Source organism: Nansenia antarctica, assembly GCF_963989245.1.
Source record: "Nansenia antarctica genome assembly, chromosome: 18".
Classification (NCBI taxonomy): Eukaryota; Metazoa; Chordata; class Actinopteri; order Argentiniformes; family Microstomatidae; genus Nansenia; species Nansenia antarctica.
Window position 1 is genome coordinate 6,738,561 of NC_137691.1, and position 26,188 is coordinate 6,764,748.

The window sequence follows — 26,188 nt, forward strand, 5'->3', positions numbered from 1 at the left end:
AAAACCTGAATTTTTTGTACAAAAAAAAAAAAAAAAGGATAAAAACTATATTTGATTTCAATAGATATTGATCAGGAAAATGAAATAATAATAACATATTTGGAAATGTATATGTTTTTAATAGTTATTCTTTGGATTGAAGGTGAATGAACAACACTGGGGACATCCCAAATCCCATGCAAAATCAAATTTACATTTTTAACCAAAGCTTTTAAAATGTAGAAAACAACAACTTAGAAGCCCATATCATTGTATTCATAATAAATAACAATTGACTATACATGAAAAACCTAATGGAATTAGTATTTGTCCAAATTTAGACAAAATACAACATGATTTAGTACTGGGGACGGAAAAGGCACCGTATAAAAACATTTACCCAGTTACTGTCTATTGAAAGCCGTTGCGATTGATGCTAATCAAGCAATACTAATTAACAGTGGGCGTTCTAAATCTGTGGTAGCTATTTAAGGAGGGGGCACCTGTGACGTTCTCTTATACAGTTGGACTGAGTGGAGGCACCTGTCTGGTCGACCGAAACCGTGCTTGTCATCAGCAATTACAGAATCTCCATTTCTATCGGGACAGTCAGAGAGCCACAGCCTGTGAGACGGCCTCCTGACACAAAGACGGAGTCAATCTGTGGAGTCCATTGAGGGAGGCCAAAATACAAAGTATTTTTTACTTGACTATGATCACTAGTACTGAGCGCTACCTATATCTTGTATTGCCCAGTGACCCTCTTGGGTTCATTTACATTTATACCATTAGCAGATGCTTTTAATAAAAACGACTTACAATTAGAGGGACCGTCTCCCTGTAGTAACTTAGGGCACACAAGGGTGTAAGGCACTTACAACTCACAAGAGTGGTGGTGTTCCCAGGTGGGATTTGAACTCATGGCCTTCTGATCACCTCTCCAACCCACTATCCTCTCACTACTTGGGGAACTCCGTGAGTCGTTCCTTAGCTCTGACCACAACACCTAGGTTACACAACTCTGGATTTCGTGTTGATATAGGCCAAGTTTCAGTATTACATTATGCTGTGTAAAAGATTTCAATCACAAAATATAATTTCCAAACTTTGTTTAGAAATGTGGCTATAGGCCTACGGCATTAGGCCACATTCCTACAGCTGCATTCGTAGGCAAATAGTTCAAAGTTACCAGAATGTGTACTGCTTATTTGATTCAATAGTCTTGCTTCTTATAGCTTTAAGTTGATTTGTCCAAATGCTATTCCTAAATTTGTTAGGCTATAGGCTTTGCATTAGGCTCCTAGCTCTCCACATTGCACCCTATCATGTTTTTAATCATGAATCGACGTCACCTCAAAACTCCTAAACAATCTCTGTGGCAAGATTCCTCTTTCATCCAAGTTTCATCAAAATGTGGTGTATGAGATTGATTGATTGTTTTGTGCATCCAACTGTATGTTCAAAGTGTTACATCACACACAAGTTCTTGCCCGATCACGTACGCACGCGTGCGCACACACTTGCGCACACACTTGCGCATACTGTACAAAGTAAACACTAACACACACTGCAATCAGATAAGTGTCAGTTCATCAAAACAGTCATATTGCAACTTGAAGAATGAAGAACTTTGTTCTCACATATATTATGTGATAACATGATGGCTTCCTTTTCTATGACAGTACTCAGAGGACAAACATCTCTTTGTCAGAGATGCGATTCATACAAACAGTTAAAGTGCAACCAATAAATCACAGAAATCTCAAAGTCTTGGAGCAAGTTTTTTTTTTGTTAACTTGAGTCCTGAGTGCTGCTTATGTAAGAGAGTTCAGGCTTCCAAAGAAAACATGAAAGGGAGACAGAATCTTTTCATTTGACAAAAAAGCTTTCTTTTCCCCTCAGTGTTGCTTCAGTGTCTGCTCCTGCATTAAAGCTAACTCTTCAAGAGACACTTGAAACTAAATCTGATACAAACAGGAGTAACACTGTTCATTGCATAGGTTTTCAATCCTGTGTGACACACGTCTTCTACTAACAAGTTTTGTTCTTGATAAAAACATCTAATGTGGTGGTACTTAGTACAGTAATCAGGGGACAAAACTGATTGTGTTTGGAGGGAGTCCAAACAAAAGTTTGTGTGTGTATGTGTGTGTGTGAGTGTCTGTGTGTATGTGTGTGTGAGTGTGCGTGTGTGTGTGTGTCTGTGTGTGTGTGTGTTTCCAGCGGTGTTCCAGACGTTCATAGCTCCTCCCTGGGCATTAACTGATACATTCCAGTAAAAAAGTTGGGGACTCCGTAGGTAACAGGCTCCTCCTCATACACTCTCGCCTCCTGTCGACACACACAGGGCAAGAGTGTCTGTCCACAAACAAAATGAGGGCTTTTTTCATCCTGGTCACTTTGACCTGCCTTGCCAGTGCCCAGCACCAAGCCCTGATGGATTACCTAGAGCAGAGGCTGCTTGCCATCGAGGTAAGAGAGTGTCCTTTTCCTTACCAGACAGACCTTGGGCTCCAGAATGCCTCTGAACGGAAACTCTCAGGGGATCTTGGGGGAACCTTCAATGGAATGCAGATGTGGGGGAAACGGAGTGAATGTGTAGATTCTATGCTTTCTTTGTTAATTTGATTTCAAATAGAAAAACAGAAGTTAGGGGGTGGGGGGTAGGGGTTACCTTTTCAGAAATGTGATTCACAAATATAATGTTGTTAAATGCAAGGGATTCTGAGATTAATGGATTGTTTGTGTGTTTGGTTGTATATTAGCTAATATCTTGATTTACTGGGCAGCTTTTCACAGTACTCCTGCTATGTCTATATCCCATTCCCTTCTCTCTCTCTCTCTCTTGCTCTATCGTAGTCTTATTCATATGGAAAAACTTTTTTCTGTCTCCCTGAGAGCCGATTGATGACTGAGGAGTATTTCCTCCTAAATCCTTTCATGAGACTGTTCTCGGCAAACCACTGCTTTTCATCCTGTGCGTCATTCTATAAAAAGACATAACTCATGCCAACGCAGGTTTATGGATTCCAGCAGTGTTAATGTTGCTTTAATGGGACTCTTTCACAAGTTTTTCCTGCTGTCTGATTGAAATAATTGTTCACGTAATGACTAACTAAAGACTTAAACTAAGAGTTGTTTTATATACAAAAACATCTATTGTATCAACAACATTAATCTGTTGCTGTCACTGAATATCCCTCTCTGTAAAGTTGGGAGCTGTTTCGTTCCAGTGCTGCACTTGTCTACACCAGTGGCTCTCGAACAAACCCTAATGATATGGTTTATGTGTTGTTGTTTTTTTTACTGCACTCACTGAGCTCTGCACTGAAAGGAAACCAGCAGGATGAGAGATCAGAAAAAAGATGTCTCCATAAGCATAGCTTCAGATAATATGGACAAGGACAGACTTAAATCCACACTTTGGTTCTGTTTAACTGGGCACTATAAGTGCTATATCAGCTAATCCTCAATTTCTAACCAAAATGCGAAGCAATACAGTGTTAGCCTAAGTTACCATGTTTCAAATTTCATGATCAAATTTGGGGAAACGATCGTTCAAAAGGCATACAACTACAGTACCTATGAGTTTGAGGCTCCTGGGCCCAGTTGTTCTAAACTTTTAATCTGGGTCAGAATGACCCCGATTCTTTTTTGCTATCCAGGATCAGATCTATCTGCCTGGTTTTGAGTCGTAGCCTATAGGGGGAAATCAGCCAGCCAGCTCGATCTGATCCTGGATCAGAGAAATGAATTGTGATCATTCTGAACAACGTTTTTGATCAACTGGGCTCTGATTTTAGACTCTAACTACCCCCACTACTCTCCTCTCCTCCCCCACTAGGGCCGCATCTCTGTGTGGCACGAGCAGACGACCCGCTACGCCACCGAGCTGCGGGAGTTCAAGCAGCAGATGGTCGCCCAGCTGGAGAACCTGGACAAGAACAAGGAGACGCTGCGGATTGACCTGGACTCCGTCGGGACACGTGTGGACCGCGTGGAACGGGAGATGGACTACCTGGAAACCCAGAACGGGGCCCAGCCTTGTGTGGATGTGGATGACAAGCTGGTAGAGCAGCAGGTGACGTTGGTGAAGGAGAGGAACAAGGCCAAGTACGCAAAGCTCTCAGGTAAGATCCAAACACATCTCACATCTGAAGGCATACGGGGAGAACAGACACACTGCATGTACTGTAGCAGACAATATTCAGCCCACAGGTTTTGACCTGACCATGTGACCTCATGATGACCTCCTCATGATGAACAGATGTGAGTTTTGAAAACATGGCGAAGGTTTGAACCTCTTGTAAATCAAACTTAAATCATTATTGTGTTTCTGTAGTCAGACACATGTGACAGACAGTATCTCTAAGACACAATGCTCTCCTGAAACAAAGTCAAACTTTCGATAGAAACGTCGGAAGATATTATCGAAACAAGTTGTAAAATTATTTGGGGGCCAATACCTTTAGCTAAAGTAACTAGTTTAATTTATTGTTGTCTTAGCTAGACAAATGCTTAGCCAAATGCTTAGCTATCTAGTTTGCTACAGTATGATTAGCTTAGCATGTTACTATTTAGATTGCTACATTTTACTCTTTGTTTCAAGTCAGTAGACCAAATGTATCCTAGAGATATTGTCACATTTGTCTACAGTTACTTTGTAACTGTTATTTATAACCTGTGCCATGTTTTCATGTCAAAAGTTGTGCATCTGTTAAAAAGATTATTTTTGCACTTTGAACAAAGTTGACTATACTAACAAGTCTAGAAACAAATGAGGGGATATAGAAGATCACAAGCTTAATATGCCTATTAGCATCATAATGTAATATTATTAGCATAATAAGCTATTATTATGTTCAACAAAACTGTAGGCCTGCTGTACTGATGATTCATCTTATTGCAATAGCCTACATCTAATTGCAGAATCTTTCTGGTTTTCATTGTTGTGGTAATGTCATATATCCAGAACATTTGGTTCGAGGATTTAATAATAACATTCATATTGAGAAATACATCGTTTCTTTGAGTATGCTCAGCAAGCAGCATAACAATCAAGCAACAAACAGTTAACTGAATGCTCACTATGAGATCTATCACGAATTCAGGAAACAGTTGTTTACAGTTGTATTTCACAATAAAGGAAGTGGGTCACCATACTATGTGCATATGTGCATATGTGCTGAGAAATTAGATGCAATGCCAATACATCATGCAACACTATAATAATACAGTGAACTCCATAATTATTGGGACAGTGAAGAATGTTTTCTTATTTTGGTTCTATACTCCAAAGGTTTAAATTAAACAATTACTATGAGGTTAAAGTAGTGATTATTAACTTTTATTTGAGGGTATTTGTGTACATGTTGGTCTCACCATACAATATATTCCCCTATTTCATGGCACCTAAAGTATTGGGACAGAATCATATAATGTCCAAATTAAGCACTCGTGTTTATCATTTGTTCAGGTATCCTTTGCATGCAATAACTGCCTGAAGTCTGTGACCCATTGACCCCACCAGATGCTGGGTATCTTCTCCGGTGAAGCTACCTTCAGTTGTTGAGTTGTGTTTTTAGGTCTTTTTGCCTAGAATCTTATCTTCTTGGAAATGAAAGTATGATGAATTGGACTGAAATCTGAAGATTGACTTGTTCAGTCAAGAACCTTCCACTTTTTGGCCCTGAGTGACATTGAGTTTGGAGGCATTCGCTTGTGCTCAACAGAGGTGGAAAGTAACGAATTACACTACACCTTACTGTAACTGAGTAGATATGTTTAAATGATTTATTGAGATATCTATTGAGTATTTCTATACTTATATACACTATATGGCCTATTCACAGGGGGGTATATAGACAGGGGGGAGTTAGCATGTAACTGTGTACTTTTATAAACATATAAACATATATATATATATATGTAGCCTACCCCTACACCAAGCAAGCAAGAAAATATATCACACCTAATGACTGTGAGAGGAAGTAAACGTGGCAACCTGGCGCCTGTTGACAAGTTTGTCATCAGTTTCACTTGCAGAGGCTTCCAGACATTCTCTGTGGTCCAGCAAGCAGCGTTCAAAAACACCATCACCACGGCAACCACAATGTACTGTCATTTAGAATCCAGGAAGCTGGGGAGGATTTCCTCACTCTTCATACTGATAATAATAATAATAATAATAATAATAATAATACATTAGACTTATATAGCGCTTTTCTAGACACTCAAAGACGGTTTACAAACTGAAAAGATTGAGTAGTAATAATAAAAAAAACAAAAGGTAAATAGAAGACAGTATAGGGGCCTAATTGAGGTAGTGCTGGGGACACATGGGAAGGGGAGGGGGAGAGGGTTAACTGGTGAAGGCGAGCTTGAAGAGGTGGGTTTTGAGGGCCTGTTTAAATGTTGGGAGGGTGTTGGCCTGTCTGATGTGGTTGGGGAGGGCGTTCCAGAGGGACGGGGCTGCGGCTGAAAAGGCCCCATCACCCCAGGTCCGGAGCTTGGTCCTGGTGGTCTTGAGGGTGGTTTGGTCCTCAAACCTGAGGCAACGGGAGGGGGTGTGGAGGGGGACGAGGTCGGCTTTGCAAGTGGTGAGTAGGATTTTGAATTGGATCCTATATTTGACCGGGAGCCAGTGTAGGTTTTGGAGGACAGGGGTGATGTGGTCACGGCGGCGAGTGGAGGTATGTATGTTACGTTCCCAAATATTATCCAGGGGAGTAACAATCAAATCGAACCGGGGGGACAAGAACAACAGGTGACGGGAGAATATAGATGAAACAAGATATATATTTAAATGTTCCTTTAATTTGCATTTCATTTGTTGAGGTGTCGTTGATATGATATGCAACTGAACTAGGTTGCCACATTTAGCAGACTTTTCAGTAGAAGTTAATATGTATTTTGCCGTGTTATTGTATTGGCTTTTATGATGTGTGGTGTTGTTGCTGTTGTTGTAGTGGTGGTTTTTGTGATGTGTGGTAGCGTTGTTATTGTAACTCTAAACACCAGTCTGCCTGCCTCTACTGCCTGTGAACTTTCTTTCAACTGTGTTTCTGTGTCTGGTCTTCAAAGCAAAACGAGCTAGAGTAGACTGCAACAGTTTTGAATATCAGCTCCTGCTAAAAATGAACAACAACTTCAGAGTGACGTTGTGGGATGGAGCTCCTATGCTTTTCCCGTTTTGGTTTGTTTGAATAATCAGTATGTAGTGTGTTTATATGGAAAGCTTAACCTGTTGGTCTAATTCTATTGCAAAATCCATTGCCCCGCCTTTTCCATTGTCCAGGCTGCCAATTCTGGCCAAGGCTTGCACATTACTTTAGCAATTCCAATGTTCTCTTGTTTCCTCCAGAGATATGATTGCTAAATCACAGTTCTGTATAAAAACAATTACTCTACACCTCTGTTCCTCCTGAGGAGCTGTCATAGGGAGAAGAGCTCTGCGTTCATAAGGAGAGGCCTTGTGTTCTATTTCAGAATGAGAAGGACAACAAATACATGTACTAAATTACTCCAATCTGTGCTTCAGGCATGTTCAGTATGCCCTGGTACTCCCTGTTTTGTGTGAGTGAATGGGTGAGCGAGTGAATGGGTGAGCGAGTGAATGGGTGAGTGAGTGAATGGGTGAGTGAGTGAATGGGTGAGCGAGTGAATGGGTGAGTGAGTGAATGGGTGAGTGAGTGAATGGGTGAGTGAGTGAATGGGTGAGTGAGTGAATGGGTGAGCGAGTGAATGGGTGAGTGAGTGAATGGGTGAGTGAGTGAATGGGTGAGTGAGTGAATGGGTGAGTGAGTGAATGGGTGAGCGAGTGAATGGGTGAGTGAGTGAATGGTTGAGTGAGTGAATGGGTGAGTGAGTGAATGGGTGAGTGAGTGAATGGGTGAGTGAGTGAATGGGTGAGTGAGTGAATGGGTGAGTGAGTGAATGGGTGAGTGAGTGAATGGGTGAGCGAGTGAATGGGTGAGTGAGTGAATGGGTGAGTGAGTGAATGGGTGAGTGAGTGAGTGAAAAGGTGAGAGTGAGTCAGTAAGTGGCTGGATGAGTTTATGTGTTATGTCTGCACAAATTCATGTGACGGAACACACCTGACTAAACAGAAACACCTGTCAAGCCAATTGTCCCAATACTTTTGGTGCCATGAAATATGGGGACTGTATAACAAGTGTTGGGCAGGTATATGGTATTACTGGGTGAATAAGGCGTTTAAGTTTGTAACAATTTACTTCTATCAACACCACTCACCTGTATTTGGCAGTTACTACACCAACCGACATTTGTTTAATAAACATTGTCCAAATTAAACTTGCACACAAACATCACAAGGCATGATCAATCACTTTGGTCCAAGGACAAGGGGTGAATGAGAATTATAATACTTATGTTGCTCATGTTGTCTCATGTTGTAATTTCCAAATGGTGAAATATCCTCAAATAAAAGCTGAGAATCTATACTCTAACCTCATAGTAATAGCTTGATTTCAAACCCAAACTCTTGGAGTATAGAAAAAAAGAAGAAAAAATGCTTCACCAATAATGGGCACTGTATACAGTATGTAACTAAGGATTGGTAAACATGTTACATCTGCCTATGTAAATATGTACTTTAAAAGAGACATAAATGTCATTGTAATCACAGGTATCACAGTTGTAAGTACTGTCCTATACGGATGTGCAGGCCTACGTTGTGCCTGCCTGCAGTGTCCAGTGTGTATTGTAACTACCAAGTAGGCCTTTCATAGTCTTTCATTTTCTGCTCCACCTCCTATAAAGCTGATCCTTCTCCTCTTCAGATTGCAGAGATATGATCTCCAGCATCAAAGCCATGAAGATTTTAAAGCGGGTCGGAGGTCCGAAGGGCATGTGGACCAAAGACGTGGGCAGCGGCTCGGGCAAAGTCTACGTCTTCAACGGGACGGCGGAAGACACCGTCTACGAGTTCGGCTCCGTGCGCGAGTTCACCAGCGTCCAGGGCACGTCGCAGGCCAGGACCGTGAGGCTGCCCTCTGCCTGGCGGGGGACTGGCCACACTGTCTACAACAACCACGCGTACTACCTGAAGGAGGGCGCCGACGAGCTCAGGGTGATCAAGTACAACCTGCAGAACAACACCGTGGCGGACAGCGCCGTCTTCCCCGGGCAGGGTCACGTCCCCGTCTACGGCCTGACCCCTGAGACCATGATCGACCTGGCGGCGGACGAGGAGGGCTTGTGGGCGCTCTACGCCACGCGGGAGAACGAGAGGCACATCTCCCTGGCCAAGATGGACGCCGACACGCTGGACATCGAGCAGATGTGGGACACGCCGTGCGCGCGGGAGGACGCAGAGGCGGCCTTCGTCATCTGCGGCACCGTGTACGTGGTGTACAACACCGCGACGGCCAGCCGCTCCCGCGTCCAGTGCGTGTTCGACGTCAGCGACATGGTGACCAACGACGACGCGCCGCTCGTGTACTTTCCCAAGCGCTACGGCTCCCACTCCAGCCTCAAGTACAACCCTCTGGAGCAGCTCATCTACGCCTGGGACGACGGCTACCAGATCCTCTACAAACTGGTCATGAAGAAGAAGCTGGAAGTGTGAGTTTGTATGAGCCCCTGTAGTGTACCCCTCACCACCACTACACCCCTGTTTATTTTACTAAATGGAATGAGAGTTCAAAAGTACATAAACATGTGCATTTCCAGATGTGCATGTTCAGTGGATTACTTTTGCCTAGAGGAAGTATAATTTGTTACACGTTCTAATGCTTTGGTCCTCATATCAGGATCCAATGTAACATCTGACTTTTCTGACGGAAATTTGAATACATTTCCGTGTTGTTGAAAATCAATGACAAACACATCGCTAGTCAACTAACACAGCTTGTTTTGTGAGCCTGCTAACAATGTAAAGTAGTGTTATAGTTAACTAGGTAGCAGTGGGCATTACTCACACTATCTATTGCGTTATTGCAGCATTTTTGGCTTGACTAGCGAGTTTGTGTTGTGATTCTCAACAACGTTGAAACGTAGTTCCGTGTTTCAAAAGTAAAGTCCGAACATTTTGATTTCCGATATGAAGACAAAAGCATTAGAACGTGTCACAAATGCAATGCAAGTTCAAAAGTAGGACATACATACGTGAATTTCCAGATGGGCATGTTCAGTGGATTACTTTTGCCTGGAGGAAGTATCATTTAAGTAGGCTACATGTATTCAATGTGGTGAAAATGCATAATGACCTGGTTTGTTCATCTTTGGCTTTAGGGCTTTAGTAGATGTGGCAGCTGTGCGGCTGAAGCTTTATGTGTTTATGCTCCTTAATGTGTTGATTACTTACTAGCAAAACTTCAGTTCCAACAGCATGAAATGATGTAAATGCACTTACTGTAGGTGCTTCTTGTTTGTTGGAAAAACACCTGTGATAGTCAATACATGTATATATACAATAGCTGAAAGATTGTTTTTCTATTACTTCTTTGTCTAGCGATGACATACTGTACATCCTTTTACCTATTTTCCATGGGTATGGGTATGTCTTTGATAAAATAATGTCGAATAAACAAGGTAGCCTACCTGCATGAAAGTGCTATGGAATATATATTTGTTCTCAGTGATTATTTACAGGATTTACTTATGAGAACCAGAATTAACAACTTTATTGTCACTTATTTGAAACACAGGGCATGTCTTATGTTACAAATACACATTTTCAATACAAAAGTGGAAAGTTACTCTAAATCGCTTGGAAAAAACAGGATAGTCATCATTTGAAACAAACACTTATCACAGGACTAATGAAGCAAAAGGTGGAGCCAAGTCCCTCAACAAAGTACAAGACATTGCCTAAACAGGCAAGGGGGACTATAGGCAAACACTTAACAGCTAACAGGAAAACAATAAAGCGGTGTAGCTTCAGTCACTGAACCTGCAAAATAATAGTCAATTCAGGGGCTTAACATGTGGATAATACTATACGTGATTCTACATACAGTGCTGTCATTGACGTCAGTATCAAAGGGTGTTCTAGACATGTTATGTCATTGTCCATTTTATGTCCCTACAATGCAATTTTAACAGTACTGCCCAGAGACAACCTCTAATGGCACAATGTACAGAAGGTAGACTACACATGGCGTCAAAAGTATCATGAACAAGTTAAATGTACAGGATCTCATGTACAAATCAAGATGAAAAAAGTTGGTTTCATATGTGTACTCGATTATGGAAATCAGCTTTGTGACTGTGACTGACTGAACCAATATTGTTCTGTTTTTCTGTCGTTTGAATCTTACAACTTTACAAAAGTTTGTACAAAACATTATTCACTTTATAATACCCTGTTGATTGTTTTAGATTTGTTTGATGTTATAAAATCTTAGGGTACTGTACTTGGAACGTCGTCTTCTCAACAGGAACATTATAGGTGACCTTCATCGAACTATGTGTGTTCACAAAAACACTATAACACAGATCCCTTACCAAACCTCAGTTATACATGTAGTTCACCTCATTAGCCTGTGCTCAATTGCAAAAATATTGCAATGGCAATAATTCCTGTATACTGTACAATATGAGCTATATGAACCATGAAAAAGCAGCGGTCCAATGGAGTACAAGATGTTTCTCTCTGTCTCTCTCTCCCTCCGTGTGTGTGTGCGTGTGTGTGTGTGTGTGTGTGTGTGTGTGTGTGTGTGTGTGTGTGCGTGTGTGTGTGTGTGTGCATGTGTGTGCACGTGCACGTGCGCGTGCGGAGGGCTGGCTGGCGGGGAATAATCTCCCGTCAAAAAATGCTACTCCAATACGACTTTACTGGACTTTGAACTATTCTGAGGCACAGAAGATATGGTGGGTCTCGAAACACTCCAATATTTCAGGCCAAACTGCAGAAACCTTTCAATTAGGTACCAGTTTCACCCCCTTCTTCACGGGCTCGACAGGAGCCTTGGGGAAGGACAGGAGCCTTGGCTGTCAAAGCTTGCAGTGCGGGTCTTCCACTGTGGAAGAAGATTGACAGGAAGATGCATTAGGATGACAGGAAGATGCATTGACATGGAAACTATACATGGATACCATTAGCATAGAAACTATAGACACAAATATACAGTATATACTGAATCAGAATCACTTTTATTACATCTTACTGTAGCAAGTATACAAGAGTGAAATTCTTTGGCTTTGGTTCCTCAACATTGACATTGCAGTATTCAGATACAAAACACAGAAATAACACAATAGTAATAGTAAGTAACGTACGTAAGTAAGTAAAAAAAAAAGTAACCCTACATTGATAAAGTAATAAAGTGATGGATCTTACAGTGGCCTCAATACATTACTTTCACATGAGGTGAAATCTTTATAATATGATACAGGGTCAGACAATTCTTCAGACTCCTAAGGGTTGGACGTAAGGTCATCTGGTCCTGTGTGTGTGGTTAATGGCATCCCCTACCTGGGTCAAGATATTTCAGGGGGTTGAACTTTGTGACGGAAACGCTGTACCTCTTTCTCAGACTTCCCGGCCTCCAGTAGGGGGTGCCAGTGAGCTATAGGCTTGCGTGGATAGGCCAGCATCTCGTTCCAGTGGTCTCTGCCCAGCCCCTCTGCGTGACATCCTGCTCTGTTCACACCTATAATCTCATTGTGTCCCACCCTGAATAGAGGCAAAATATACCATCAACAGTTTTGCCACATGATACATACTTAGATTAGATTAGATTAGATTAAACGTGATTGTCACTGCAGAGTACCAGACCACGAAATGCAGTTTAGCATCTAACCAGAAGTGCAAGCAGTGATAGAAAACATGACAGTGATACGTGATAGGTACAGTATGGCAAGTGTGGTAGTTAGAGGTATATACAGTTATGAGCTATGTACAGTTAAGGTAGCCATGTACAGTATGGTATGTACAGATGTATGGTTACTGTACAGAACTGTACAGTTTCTGTAAATACTACTACTACTGACTAGCCAGACTTAGTTCACACTATTTAATAATTGACTTTTGACATTGACATAAATAATTGAATTGATGCTTACAAGTCATAGTCCATGACGGATATGTGCAAGCTGACTTGCTCCATGTTCTCTGGTGGGATGTCAAAGATGATGGCCTCGTTATAGGTGGGGTTCAGAGTGTTCCTCTTAGTGGTGGTCTTCTTCTTTTTCAAGCGTCTTCCGTCACAGACAAGTGACACCTTCACGTATGGGTCTTTAAATATACAGAACAGAAACACTGTTATTCTTGTCTGGAGTAATTTACGGGGTTAATGCTTTCAGTATGAAAAAGGGGTGAACAACAACAACAACAACAACAACAACAACAACAATAACAACAACAGCATACCATAAAGTAAGTCGTGTCATTTTCACTGACACATGCAACTGTTTCTCAACCCTCGAGTGTTTTCCAAACCTTCCCTGTTGGCTGCTTCCTATCTGTCCCATGCATGCCTGGTGACTTTCCTGTGTCCAAATGTGCATACTGTATGTATTGCAATTTTTAAAAATGTTATTAGTGTGCTTTCTGTTGTGCGAGTTTATGTGGCTGTGTGACGCTGTCCTCTTAACTTATATGACGATGCTGTGACTGTAAATGGAGGAGGTGTGGAGATGTTTGTATGTTTCTATTTTTTTTAACTGTGCTGGAAATGCTTGGATGTGTGCCGCTGTCTGTCGTGTGTGTGTTCTTTGTTTTTAACATGTAACCTGATTTCTTTTCAGCCCCTCCCCCACTCCCCCCAAGAGGCTTCTGTCTTTTGCCAGGCCGCCAATGCAAATTAGAATGAGTTCTTATTGGCCTGCCTGGTTAAATACAGGTTAAATAAAATAAAATAAAAATATGTTAAGGTAAAACCAGCGAAAACCAGTACAAACCAGTTTAAAGCCCTCTTTTCCATACCTGAGTATCCGGTGATGTCCATGGCCTTGAGGTTCCTACACTTGATGACAGTCATGGTGAGCCTGCCGGCGGTCGGGAGGTAGCAGAGGGAGAACATAATCTCCCCCAGGTCCACACTCTCCTGTGGGATCAGGGCCACAGAGAAAACCCACCAGAACAGGAAAGGAGAGGGATTTATTAGATTAGATTCAAAAACCTCTTTGTCTTTGCACAGAGTACAACTACATGTATTGTTTGCACTAGACACAGGGTCAGCCGTGGTCAGCGCCCCTGGAGCCTTGCTCAAGGGCACAACGGCAGTGGTAGGCACCTTAGATACGATGCCAGCAACCCTCCAGTCACCAGCTCACATCCCTCCTGAGGCGTGGATCGTACCAGCGACCGATTGCTAGCCGGTCTCTCTAACCTCTAGGCTACCACCGCCCCCTTTATATCACACATTTTAAGGGACAATGATAAAGTAGGCACCGACACTTCTAGTGTAGTATAGTACGCTGTGTGTTCACAATATGTTTCATGCAATGTATGTGAGTGAGGATGGTTGCGGCTGTGCACTAGCAACCATAGACTGAAGTCCCATCTCTTCAGGCTACACCTTAACTGTCCCTCCTGAGACATCTACTACCCCCCTGTACTGTTTCCCAAGTGTCATTATAAAAAAGATATGACTGGTGGATAGATGATTCACTTACTTAGTCAAATGTATTTGCTGTAAGTTGCTTTGGTTAAAGGCATCTGCTAAATTAGCAAAACATGTATAGTAAATGTAAATGTAAATGCACTAGGGGTAGGGGTGTGCTGAGTCTGACCCTCCTTTCCCTATCCTCCAGTGCCTCCTGCCTTCCCCAAGCTCACGTTTGTAACTCTTGTACACACTGTACATGTGATAAAACCATTAAAGAGGAGCGTGAGGTAGTTCTTTTCCACATCGTCCATCATCCCACCATGACAACTGAAAGAGAGGAAGAACGGAACTCACAGAGGTGGCGTACTGAATGTCCTTCCAGATGGTCGTCTCCCGGGAGAGGTCAGACACCTCGAACAAGTTCTCCAGGATCACCTCCCCGATCATGTCGTGGCGGGAGAAGCGGTCAAAGTCAAACACGCTCAGGTGGAGCTTCCTGCCGCCCAGCTCCTCGTAGGCCACGGGGAACTGGAAGGACTCGTCGAACGTGGGGTTGAGGGTCTTGCGGTGGACGCGCGTCTGGAACTTGCGCTTGCGGTCGGGCAGGAGGTAGATCTTGACGTAGGGGTCGGAGCTGCCGCAGAAGTCTTTGGCCGGCAGGTCGAAGGCCTTGAGGATGTTGACCAGGAGGGCCTCGCTCTCGTAGTCGTACTGCAGGGAGAAGTTGATCTTGCCGCAGGTCTTGGTGGGGCTGTTCTTGGAGGTCTCCTCTGCGTCGTCCGACGGGCTCTGTTTGTAGAGCTCCGGCTGGATGCGTCCGAGGCCGGAGGACTGGTCGTCCGTGTAGGGGGGGAAGTCGCTGCCTCGGTCCAGGCTGGTGACGTGGTGCATCTGCCTGGGGAGATGCTTCTTGAAGGAGCTATGTCTGGGGGGGGGGGGGCAGGAGGGGGGGGGGGGGGCAGGATGAGATGAGTTTGCAATTGAATCATTTTCATTGTAAACATTTGACTGAAATACTGAAATATTCATTCATTTGCTGTTGATTTAGCACAAGCTATTTACCACCCGTCAATCGAAAAGTCTGCTATCCCCCGGCGATGAAACACCAGTTAATCCAAAATACCGCTACGACCCCCCCCCCCCCCCCCCCCCGCCCCAAGCCCTCCACCCCCCGTCAACGACGAAACACCCGATCAAAAACTCTGCTTAGGGTCACAAAAGTGCTAGGGCCGGGCCTGCTTACATACAAGGATCCTGACCTGTTGGAAGACGCTGGCTCGGTGGTCTGCCTCGCCATGCGAGTGCGCCGCAGGAAGTGGTCCTTCATGGACAGCTGCACGTCCGCGGGGATGTCAGGCGACGTGTGGCTGATCTTCACTGGCACCTCCAGGAAACCCGTCGCGTCCTTCAGCTTGTCCGAGGCCATGCTGTGTGTGTGTACGAGTGTGTGCGCGTGTGGCGGGAAGGCTCTCTCGAACTGGCCGTGGGAAGAGGAGGAGACAGGGGGCGCTACAGGGGCCGTGAGGGCAGTGGCGCTGGAGGAAAGGTCCTTGCCGTGCCAGGGCACCCAGCAAAGCTTCCAGGAGGCGAAGACGATGACCCCCAGCAGCACCAGACCACATGCAACGAACACCAGGAGCAGGAGACTGAAAGAGATATCTGCAGAGGAAGGAACAAGGATGGAGAGGTGGGGGTAAGCCAGGGGGGGAAGGGAGAAGGGGGGAAGGGAGAAGGGGGGAATGGTGGAAGGGTGTAGGGTGAGGGATTGGAAGGGACAGGAAGGGAGAGGCCGTGATATATAATAGGTGGGGGAGGGAAGGGTAGAGAGAGGGAGTCATGGATGGACGGAAGAAGAAAGGGAGAGGGAAAGGTTAGAGAGGGAGGGAAGGGATGGATTATATAGGAGAGAGAAGGGAGGTGGATTGGGTTGGAATGGAACACATGCATGCATGCAAGACTAAATATTAGATAAAGAGAAGTGAAGTGAAGTGAAACTTTATTTATATAGCGCCTTTCGTACACGGATGCAACTATTTATATATAAGCCTTTTGTACACGGATGAGACTCAAAGCACGGGTGCAACTCAAAGCATGCAGATAAGGGTCAAAGGTTTCATTTACAGACATCGCACTGCTGAGCAATGTGTTTTGAATGCCTGAAAATCAATAACAACTAAGTTTGCCCCCGACAAAAGCACATCAAGGCATCCATTTGCACGGATTATTGAAAAATATGATTATGGAGGTCACGTCATGGAGTCACGGGTTATCACTCAATTTGTTTTTGTCTGCCTCCCAGTGGCTCAAATGAGAAACTTACCATGCAAAGTGAGATATTACAAGTCGAAAAATGTAGAAAAACAATAGTTTGGATAGTATTTGTGATACAGTAGTACATTCTGCAGGCCTGTGAGTATTCTGAGAAGCTGCATGCTCTCTCAAATGCTTTCTCAGTCTGCTCAAATCAGACTAATTCACATATCATGATTCATGTATGGGCACGGTTCAGCCTGATCCCTATATTATACAGGGTTAGAATGTCTTCCATGTCTTTTGCAAGACATAATAATCCATGCAAGGAGTAATGAGAAATAAGCCCCCCACACACCCGCATGTGCGCACACACACACACACACACACACACGCACGCACGCACGCACGCACACACACGCACGCACGCACGCACGCACGCACGCACGCACGCACGCACGCACACACACACACACACACACACACACACACACACACACACATAGTCCCCACTGTTTGACTGGCAAATGCACTACATGGAATTACAGTCCTATTACAGCTAGAAATACAGCCATAACATTGTTTTAAGGAGCAGAGCCGCACAGGTAGAACCATTTCCACGTCTGTGGCCCTCGTCTGAGACGATAATATTCTCAATGGAATACAAAATGCTGAGAGCTATGTTTTTCAATCCTTATTACAAATAGGGTCGCATAGGACACACACTCGGTGTGAGCACACAGTTGGAGAGCTCCTAGGGAGAATTAACAACGACTCTTACCGCATTAACAAACATTTATACGCAGATGTTCTCCAACCACTATCTGCATTTCCCACAGGGGCAGTTGTTTTCTGGAGCTTTATAAACAAACATATTGACAGAGCATAATTAATGGCTGTGTAATAGCAGGGTCAATGCTACTGGGCGGCAGAGGGGGTGTGACCCCTCCAACCCCCATGGAAATATAGAGGCCATCAATTACAGAGTTGAGGTAGCATTAGAACATGCTACTTAAAACAGCTTTCCAATCAAATTAATTATACATGAATATGACATGAATTATACATTTAATTTCAAGGTAAAGCTGTTTACTTAGATTTACGGTGGAGGCCTAACACAAATCTTTTTACATAAGAACAATGAGGAGGACTGATAAAATAATATGCAAAAATATAATTTTATTGTCAATTGAAATCCGAGGTTAGCCTTCAAATCTCCATTATTTCCTTCACGTTTTATTGTGTGTCTGAGTCACAGGGGGGGGACATTGCATTCGCTTATAATAACTAGATACAGCTGTCTGCTGTCTGATGGACACTTGGAATTATATCGCAAATCATTGTTTGCCTTTAATCTCAAAAGTAAGATTTGAATTACGATTTATTTGGTCTGTTTCCCAAGGCTGAGATGAAGCAAGTGATACAAAGAGAGGCTGAGGCAGCCATCCACCATTCTGGTGTGGTGGAGCTTTAAGCTCCGGGTATCATAAGAGACTTCTTGGCCTGCTGTTCCACCAGACCTGGATTTGGGAGACAGTTTTCCACCCCGACCCTGTCGTCAGCACATCCCTGTGAGAGGGAAAGTGGAACACCACGTAATCCCTAAATTCTTGAAAATAAGCTGTTGGAATTTAAAGTCACTCAAAATCTGACTGTGGTTTATTCACACCATCATTAAAGGACTTTTATATGGAACTTCTGGAGTGTTTGACTAACACACACACACACACACACACACACACACACACACACACACACACGCACACAGTTTAATGTGCCTTCAGTGAGTGGTTCGGGGGCTTCTTAATAATCTCTTCCACCAAATGCTTAACATGGTAATAACCTGAACAGAAGCCATGAGAACACACATTTTTAAAAAGTTGTTTTATCATTCTAATATAGAGTTTGTGCAATTTCAAGGATCCGCAGTTTACAGAGATGTGCTTTCATTGGTCTCTCAGACTCCCAGACTCCCCTCTTCTTCTTGCTAAAATTAAATATTGATGTGAGTGGTGTACGGTTATACGATTACACATCTCAAACCTTTGACATATTAGGTTAATTACCCATTGGAGACCCAAATATAAGCACATGGCCTGGAAAATAAGTGGTCCTCTGTGGCTCAGTTACTAGAGCATGGCGCTAACAACGCATAGGTTGTGGGTTAGATTCCTGCTGGGACCATGTGTACCGGAATCTATGCACTCATTGCAATGTACACACAATTGATTTGGGAAGTGTGTCCAACTTTTTGACTAGTACTGTAAGTCGCTTTGGATAAAAGCGTTGGCTAAATGGCATATATTATTATATTATTATTAAATAAACGTACTGTGGTTTACTGTTCAAAGAATTGTACAGGGGTATTACTGTCTCTATGAAAACTGTGTTGCAGACAGTGTTACATATCAAAGATGGCTGATTCATACCCGAGATGTTTTGGGTAAAGACAAATTGAATCAAGTACATATTGAAGAAAAACAACAACACTGAATAGAAACATAATATCAGTCTCACAATCTGATGTTCTCTACAAAATAAGGGGAAACAATAGTGCAAACTGCATTTACCGTACCTGCTGCCCTCCTGTTGAAACCGCAGCGAGAGACCAGACTTGTAGAGCTTCTTTTCCTGTGACCGATAAATCTAATTAAGCCTTGTTTTGTAGCAGAGACAGAGAGAGCAACCAAAGCCCCGGGGTCCCTCTGCTTGTCAAGCACCCTCATATATAACCTGGTCTCTATAGAAACCTGTCCATTACACATTTCCCATCCCAGCCCCAAATTCAGAGATTTGCAGCCCCTAACACACCCACACACACACACTCACACACCATTTTATAGGATCCACTTGTTTTTCTTACACTAATTCCCTTCTCTGTGGATGATGTGTAATTAAAAATGAAAGCCCCCCTTAATCACCCCCCCCCTCCCCCCCCCCCCCCCCCCACCCTGATGATTTGCAGTGTGTGTCAGGAATCAAGTGGCAGCAAAGATGGTTCCTTGGGTTCCTCTTAAAATAATATTTAAGCAATTACTTCAGCCTCCGAAGACTGGTTATAGCCCTGACACCTCTGGCACTTTATCATCTGTACCACTCTTGTCCTGTACACAAGGGGGTTTGTCCCACATAAATGACACTCGTGAGGGATTGGTGAGTCAACCAAATATAAAGGTCTGGAGAGAAAAGGCTGTTTGTCCTGGTCGTATAGCGGTGAAGGCTGTAAATGAGAGTGGAGAGGAGCTTTTAGTGTTTGTAAGATACGTGGAAATGATTCCCCTGGCGGAGGCTGTAGTGGAATTTATTTTCTCCGTAATACTTCTTTTTTGTTTCCATCATCATCATTATGAGATGGACACTTGGAATTATTATTTTGTTATGATATGACCACATTAAATACAAAGGGTAGATACTTTATGTTATTTGCTGTAAATATACTGTTTACCTGCTGTAGAGAAAGTAGGATATAGAATGTTGATTGTAACTTGATTGTTATTATTATTATTATTATTTTTACCCGTTTACTGTGTCATTTCTATGTACAGTAAATAGTGAACAGAAACAAGGTGTTTCAAGCCCTCCATCCTAGCTCCTCCCAGCTCTGCAGCACTGTCTCCTCAGTGATATTTAGATTAAGTGCATCAGTAAGATTGCAGACAACATGTTCCCTGGACTGCTGCCCCTGTGACCCTGTATGGTACAAGGCCTGGCCTGGCCGCCTGGGTATAACCCCCCCTGTGTACTGTACTTTACAGACAAACAATTACTGTGATTGCCATGTGCGAACAATCCTGTGAAAAACAAACCACGCACAACCATCCTAGTGTCTACAAGGGCCCCTATACAAAAAACTTTCAAAGGGCTATTTGTTATTGAACTGTGGTAAACGGTAATAACATAAATGTCAGTCCATAAAAACCTCTTTGTAACAGTTAATTGAGATCAATTGGTAATTACAGGACTTCTCTGCAAGATTGATGTACCAAAACATATGTCATATTGTCATAATGTAATATCCATGAACTGTCTTAAAAAACAACTGTCCAGCCCTTCTCTTTCCTCTCTAATAATTTATTAGGCCACTGTCCATTCCCACAACAGCAATCACAGCTACATAGAGAGAGAGAGGAAGAGAGAGAGAGAGAGAGAGAGGAAGAGAGAGAGAGAGAGAGAGAGGAAGAGAGAGAGAGAGAGAGAGAGAGAGAGAGAGAGAGAGAGAGAGAGAGAGAGAGAAAGAGAGAGAGAGAGAGAGCGTACTCTGTTCCACTTCAACATTTGAGAGGACCAAACCACACAGACTAAATGAACATGGTATAACATCCTCTATTGTTACATCAATGGATTCCATAGTTTTCTACCTATTTTGTTTCTCTAAAATGCATCACCACTTTGTCCTGATATAAGAGAGGATGAATCCTTTTCTATGACTCATTAACTTGGAGAGGACTCAACAAAATAATGAGGTGTAAAATTGTCATTCTTTTTTTTTTAAGCCATAGCGGCAAGAGCGCATTGTTATCTATCAAAGAGAGACTGTTATTGTTCTGGAATTGATCAAATTCATGAAACCTCTGGCAGACTGGCACAATTAACGTGGCCCATAACATGGCCCATAACTCCAAATATTAATTATTTTGGAAAACACACAACCAGAAAAGGGCCAGTTTCTTTGATGCTGTTACTCCTGCACAAACAGCCACGATCAGTCCATTGAAAGTTGGAAAACTCAAGAATCTATATTTTAAAATATGGGGTAGTGGTGGACTAGTGGATAGTGAGTTAGACTAGTGATCAGAAGGTCAGAAGACCAGAAGGTCATGTGTTCAAATCCCACCTGGGAACGCCACCACTAGTGTGCCCTTGAGTAAAGGCGCTTAGCCCAAAGTTACTTCAGGGAGACTGTTCCTGTAATCTCTAATTGTAAGTGGCTTTGGATAAAAGCGTCTGCTAAATGGTCAAAATTCTGGGGATTTTTTAATTGTGTAGAATTTGATGGGCTTATCATGGGAATTGTGAGACAAGTGATAGTTGCTCTAGGCTTGTACAGTACCAGTGCCAAAAAGAGGGTGAAGTTGGATTTCAGCAATTAATTAACCAAATAATAGCTTGTGCCACCCAGAGGACAAGGATGTGAGACACAAAAAAAAACGAAAACGCTGAGCTGTTGACCAGCGTCCTAATTAAATGTGCTTTGGGAATCTCACAGCACCGTGAACACACTATTAACATGTCGCCCATCTTCAACACCCTCAGGGCCAAACAAGCTTAGTCAGGGGGATGCGGCCAGGGAACGCACACTGGAACCTTTTAACAAACACCGCTCATTATGTGAAAAGCCCACAGCACTGTCTCCCAGCACATAAACAATGATGAGCATGATGAAGGCACACACAACAGCTAAGTGTGGCCTCCTCAGATAACGCAGAGAGAATCACACAACATGCCACTTTGTGTGTGTGTGTGTGTGTGTGTGTGTGCGTGTGTGTGTGCGTGTGTGTGTGTGTGTGTGTGTGTGCGCGTGCATGTGTGTGTGTGTGTGTGTGTGAAATTGGGGTAGATTAGTATTTGTAGGGCTGCAGACGAGGGAGTGTGAGAGGGAGATAAGAGGGAGAAAGGCCAGGCTTGCAGGTCTTGATGGACGTAACCAGTCAGTCTGGATGAAAGCCGCAGAGAGGTAGCCAATAGGAATGCTTGGCCGAGCAAATATCCCTAAATCTGAACCCTGGACTGTTATAAATGGAAACAAAGGGTTTCCAGAGGGTCCACATTTTGGAAAACCTGTTAGTTATTCTGTTAGAGACTGTTTGAGAATGAAAGCATGTGGAAGGAAACCAAGGAGGACCTGTATCACTCTGGGCTATCCTTGTCTCTCCCTCACAAAGCTGGAAATGAACCCCCTCTAATACCTGATGAATGCCCCATACTCTCCAATCACACAATACACCCCATCTTGTGCGGACCTGTAATCCTGGGATTGTACAGAATTCCCCCTTGAGAGCTAATGCGCCTCATGCTATTTACAAACCCCACTCTAACCCCACTCTAGCATTATCTAACAGTACATAGTATCTAACATATTCCAGGCATGGTCCAAAATAGAACCGTAAAAGCTTTTATAGTGAACTATACAAATAAACATTATGATTCTTACTTTGAAAGCAGGATATAGGGAAGGACACACCGCAGTGCAATCCACTCATTGGTTGTATTTATCTAGCCACAGTCACCCACAGATAACCGCTAGCATTTTCTTGCCAAACACCAATAAAAGGTAATCTCCCCTGATTACATTATTTCATGCCCAAATAATTTCAGAGTAACTTGATTCAGTGCTAAGATAGACAGGGTCAGGTCCCAGCCCAGCAGAGTTGCCATGGCTGACTCTATTTCCTCTCTGCCTTCTTCATTTATTAATCAGTCGGCCAACATCCAATCAACACAAGGACACTTTGCATGGCTGACTTTCAAATGAATCAATGAATCAATGCAAATTAATTCTCATGGTGCTTTTGATAAAGTCATTTGTCACGTGGTGCCAGATCCCCCCTCAGCATTTTGAGTGTTTTTACCAGCATTTTCAGCATTTTTTTGTGTAATTTCTTTTTACTTAGGTATGTTTTGAATAAGGTATTGAACTTCTCTCTTTTTTTCTTTTTTTAAAAATCATCCATTACAGAGTGCAATTATATTCAAAGCAGAATCATACCAACATTTGGCGATGGCAGGGCGTTTTTTTGCCAAAAGAAAATAGCAAAACTGCTCTCAGTGTGCCAGTCATATTCAATAACGAGTACTGTGCCTAAACAGGCCAATCAAATAAAACTGTGCAAAAAATCTGAACAATGATCAGTTATAATAATTACTTTGATGATGATGAAATAATAATAATCAAGGTAACGTTTTTATTTTTTAAAGTAACCCAAATGACTTTTACTGGAATACCTTTTATCCAGCTACTTTTTTATTCTCACATAAGTTGTTTCGTTGACATGAAAAGTTACTTTTACTTGAGTAAGTAAAGGTTCCACTGAAGTAACAGTACTTCTACTTGAGTAGGATATTTCAGTACTCCTTCTACCACTGCTGGCAGGGAGGTTCAGGAGTATACTGAAGTTTGACGGCGGATCTGTAAAAGTAGCTTTGGTTGGTAAAATCCTTCTTAAGCAAATACTGAACTGAGGATCTTGTGGATGAGGGTGGATGAAGGTGGGTGAGGGAGGATGAGGGGGGATGAGGGTGGATGACGGTGGATGAGGGTGGATGAGGGTGGATGAAGGTGGATGAGGCTGGATGAAGGTGGGTGAGGGAGGATGAGGGGGGATGAGGGTGGATGAGGGTGGATGAGGCTGGATGAAGGTGGGTGAGGGGGGATGAGGGTGGATGAGGGTGGATGAAGGTGGGTGAGGGTGGATGACGGTGGATGAGGGTGGATGAGGGTGGATGAAGGTGGATGAGGCTGGATGAAGGTGGGTGAGGGAGGATGAGGGGGGATGAGGGTGGATGAGGGTGGATGAGGGTGGATGAGGGTGGGTGAGGGAGGATGAGGGTGGATGACGGTGGATGAGGGTGGATGAAGGCCCAGTGTGGATCTGCCAGCGCCTGGAGGACTGTAGAGGCATACTACCCCAACATCTGAACAGACCAATGGCTGCTCACCTGTCATATTGTCACTCATCTCATGATGATACAATTGAATAGGCTCTTATTGATCGGCAGACTACAGATGCACCTCTATTGCTTCTCGAGAGCTTTCACGTGCACAAACAAATTCTGTTACAGCCGGTTAATGCACTTATATGCCGATCGTAAATACCCAAAGTGCTTCCTGCAACATCAAAAAGAAATCTCCAACGAAAACCTAATTGCATTTCATTGACCAATGTGGAATAAGTCAAATGTTAAAAGAATGATCTGAAGTTTAAGCTGTCACAAGGCATACACTACAGGTTTACAGAGACTGCACATTGCAAAAAGTACATCTAAATATCTTAGATCAAGGCAATATATGCTTATTTTTTGTCTGCACTAGTTTTAATAAATCTTTTAGTTGTTTTAAGAAAATCTTGGCTAGTGAAATTTTCCTGTTCTGTTGGCAGATCATTTAGCTAATTTTAAGGAACATTTCCCCCATTTTATTTGCTTTTGTTTTCTTGTTTTTGAGCTGACTTTTTTCAGTGCAGACCTAAACATGCTGTAACAGTTAGGTAACAGTTAAGTGCTCAGATCACAATGCATTAAAAAAAATGTGTCTCTTTGTTGAAGTCTCTCTTCACCAAAGTGCACTTTATCTTCAGAGAGCTGCTACAGAATTGGCTTTATCATCCCATTCTCCCATAGTGTCGTTTTTTCTTTTTTCTTTTTTACTTTCTATGCAAACCCTCTGCAAAGTGTTAACAGGAAACAATAATCCCTTCATGCTTGTGGCAATTTGGGAGTTGAAAAGAAGCACTGTCAGCACTATGCTAGTTAGCACGCCATGCTAGTTAACACCCATCTTTATCTCTCCCTGCATGCCCAGAGCTCCAGCTTCCCATTGCAGTGATACACCCCCTCTCTGAACTGGCTGCCCCACTCCCCCACTCCCCCACTCCCCTATTCAGCCATTTAAACACAAGCTACCCCGTCGTTTGTCACCATCTCTGTATGTAATCTTGTTTTTCAATCATTGTAAAGCGCTTTGAGTTGCATCCGTGTACGAAAGGCACTATATAAATAAAGTTTCACTTCACTTCACTTCACCATTAAACAGGTTTGTAAGTTGAACAAGCAAAGCAAGCATCTCTATAAATGACTACATCTATGAGCCTAAACCAGCAGTTACCATACCGATCAGAGCCAATCTATTGGACAATTGCATAGACTGACTGATGTAATTGCCTCTACTATCAGTGATGAAGTCCTGTAGATTGATTTGTGGGAAAATGTGTTGGTTAACACGCTCGGTTTTGCTCTCAGTGTTGCATTGAGCTTCTTCATCAATGTGAAGGCAGCGTAGTCCTTCTGCAGGTGCTGCGACTCACTTCAGGTGTGAAGTGAGTCTACCTGACTCAGAGAGAAAAACTACAAAGCGATGCTCTCTGTCTGATAGAGTTCCCCTCAGGTTTTCTGTTATTTCACCTACGTACTACTGGAGTTTTCTTCCAGAGCACCAAGCAGCAGAAGTCCAAAGCTCAACCCAGGGCTGCGGTTTCTTTAGGACAGAGTTTAATTTAAACCAGGACTAGGTCTAATTCTACTTAAATTAATCCAGAGCAAAATAAATAAATTTGTTACATTTCAATACCCTGAATGACAGTCTGGAATCTCCTTCATATCATGAAAAATGAATTTGTGAGCAATTGGATTCACCCACAAGTTTCTCCTAGCTTTTCCTGCACCATACCTGTATTCCCAATTAGGTGAACTAAACTTGATCTTTTTCCTTTTCCTTGGCTGAGTGTATG

The 26,188-nt window shown here is 43.0% G+C and overlaps 2 protein-coding genes across 2 annotated transcripts in view; one reads left to right on the forward strand and one right to left on the reverse strand.

Annotated features, from left to right (window-relative positions):
* Nucleotides 1-2,352: 2,352 nt before the first annotated feature.
* Nucleotides 2,353-9,568, forward strand: olfml3b (olfactomedin-like 3b; the record flags this gene model as incomplete). The annotated part of the gene is made up of 3 exons (XM_080548255.1): nucleotides 2,353-2,451; nucleotides 3,824-4,109; nucleotides 8,781-9,568. 3 exons carry the CDS (start codon nucleotides 2,353-2,355, stop codon nucleotides 9,566-9,568), a joined length of 1,173 nt encoding a protein of 390 aa, XP_080404381.1.
* A 2,323-nt stretch (nucleotides 9,569-11,891) lies between these two features.
* Nucleotides 11,892-26,188, reverse strand: part of syt6b (synaptotagmin VIb) — a gene marked incomplete at both ends in the record, with an annotated part of 26,715 nt that continues 12,418 nt past the window's right edge. The window contains 6 exons of the mRNA XM_080548386.1: nucleotides 11,892-11,963; nucleotides 12,469-12,619; nucleotides 13,009-13,180; nucleotides 13,871-13,991; nucleotides 14,850-15,420; nucleotides 15,755-16,154. Of these exons, the coding sequence (XP_080404512.1) occupies nucleotides 11,892-11,963; nucleotides 12,469-12,619; nucleotides 13,009-13,180; nucleotides 13,871-13,991; nucleotides 14,850-15,420; nucleotides 15,755-16,154 (1,487 nt within the window). The remainder of the gene's footprint in view (nucleotides 11,964-12,468; nucleotides 12,620-13,008; nucleotides 13,181-13,870; nucleotides 13,992-14,849; nucleotides 15,421-15,754; nucleotides 16,155-26,188) is intronic.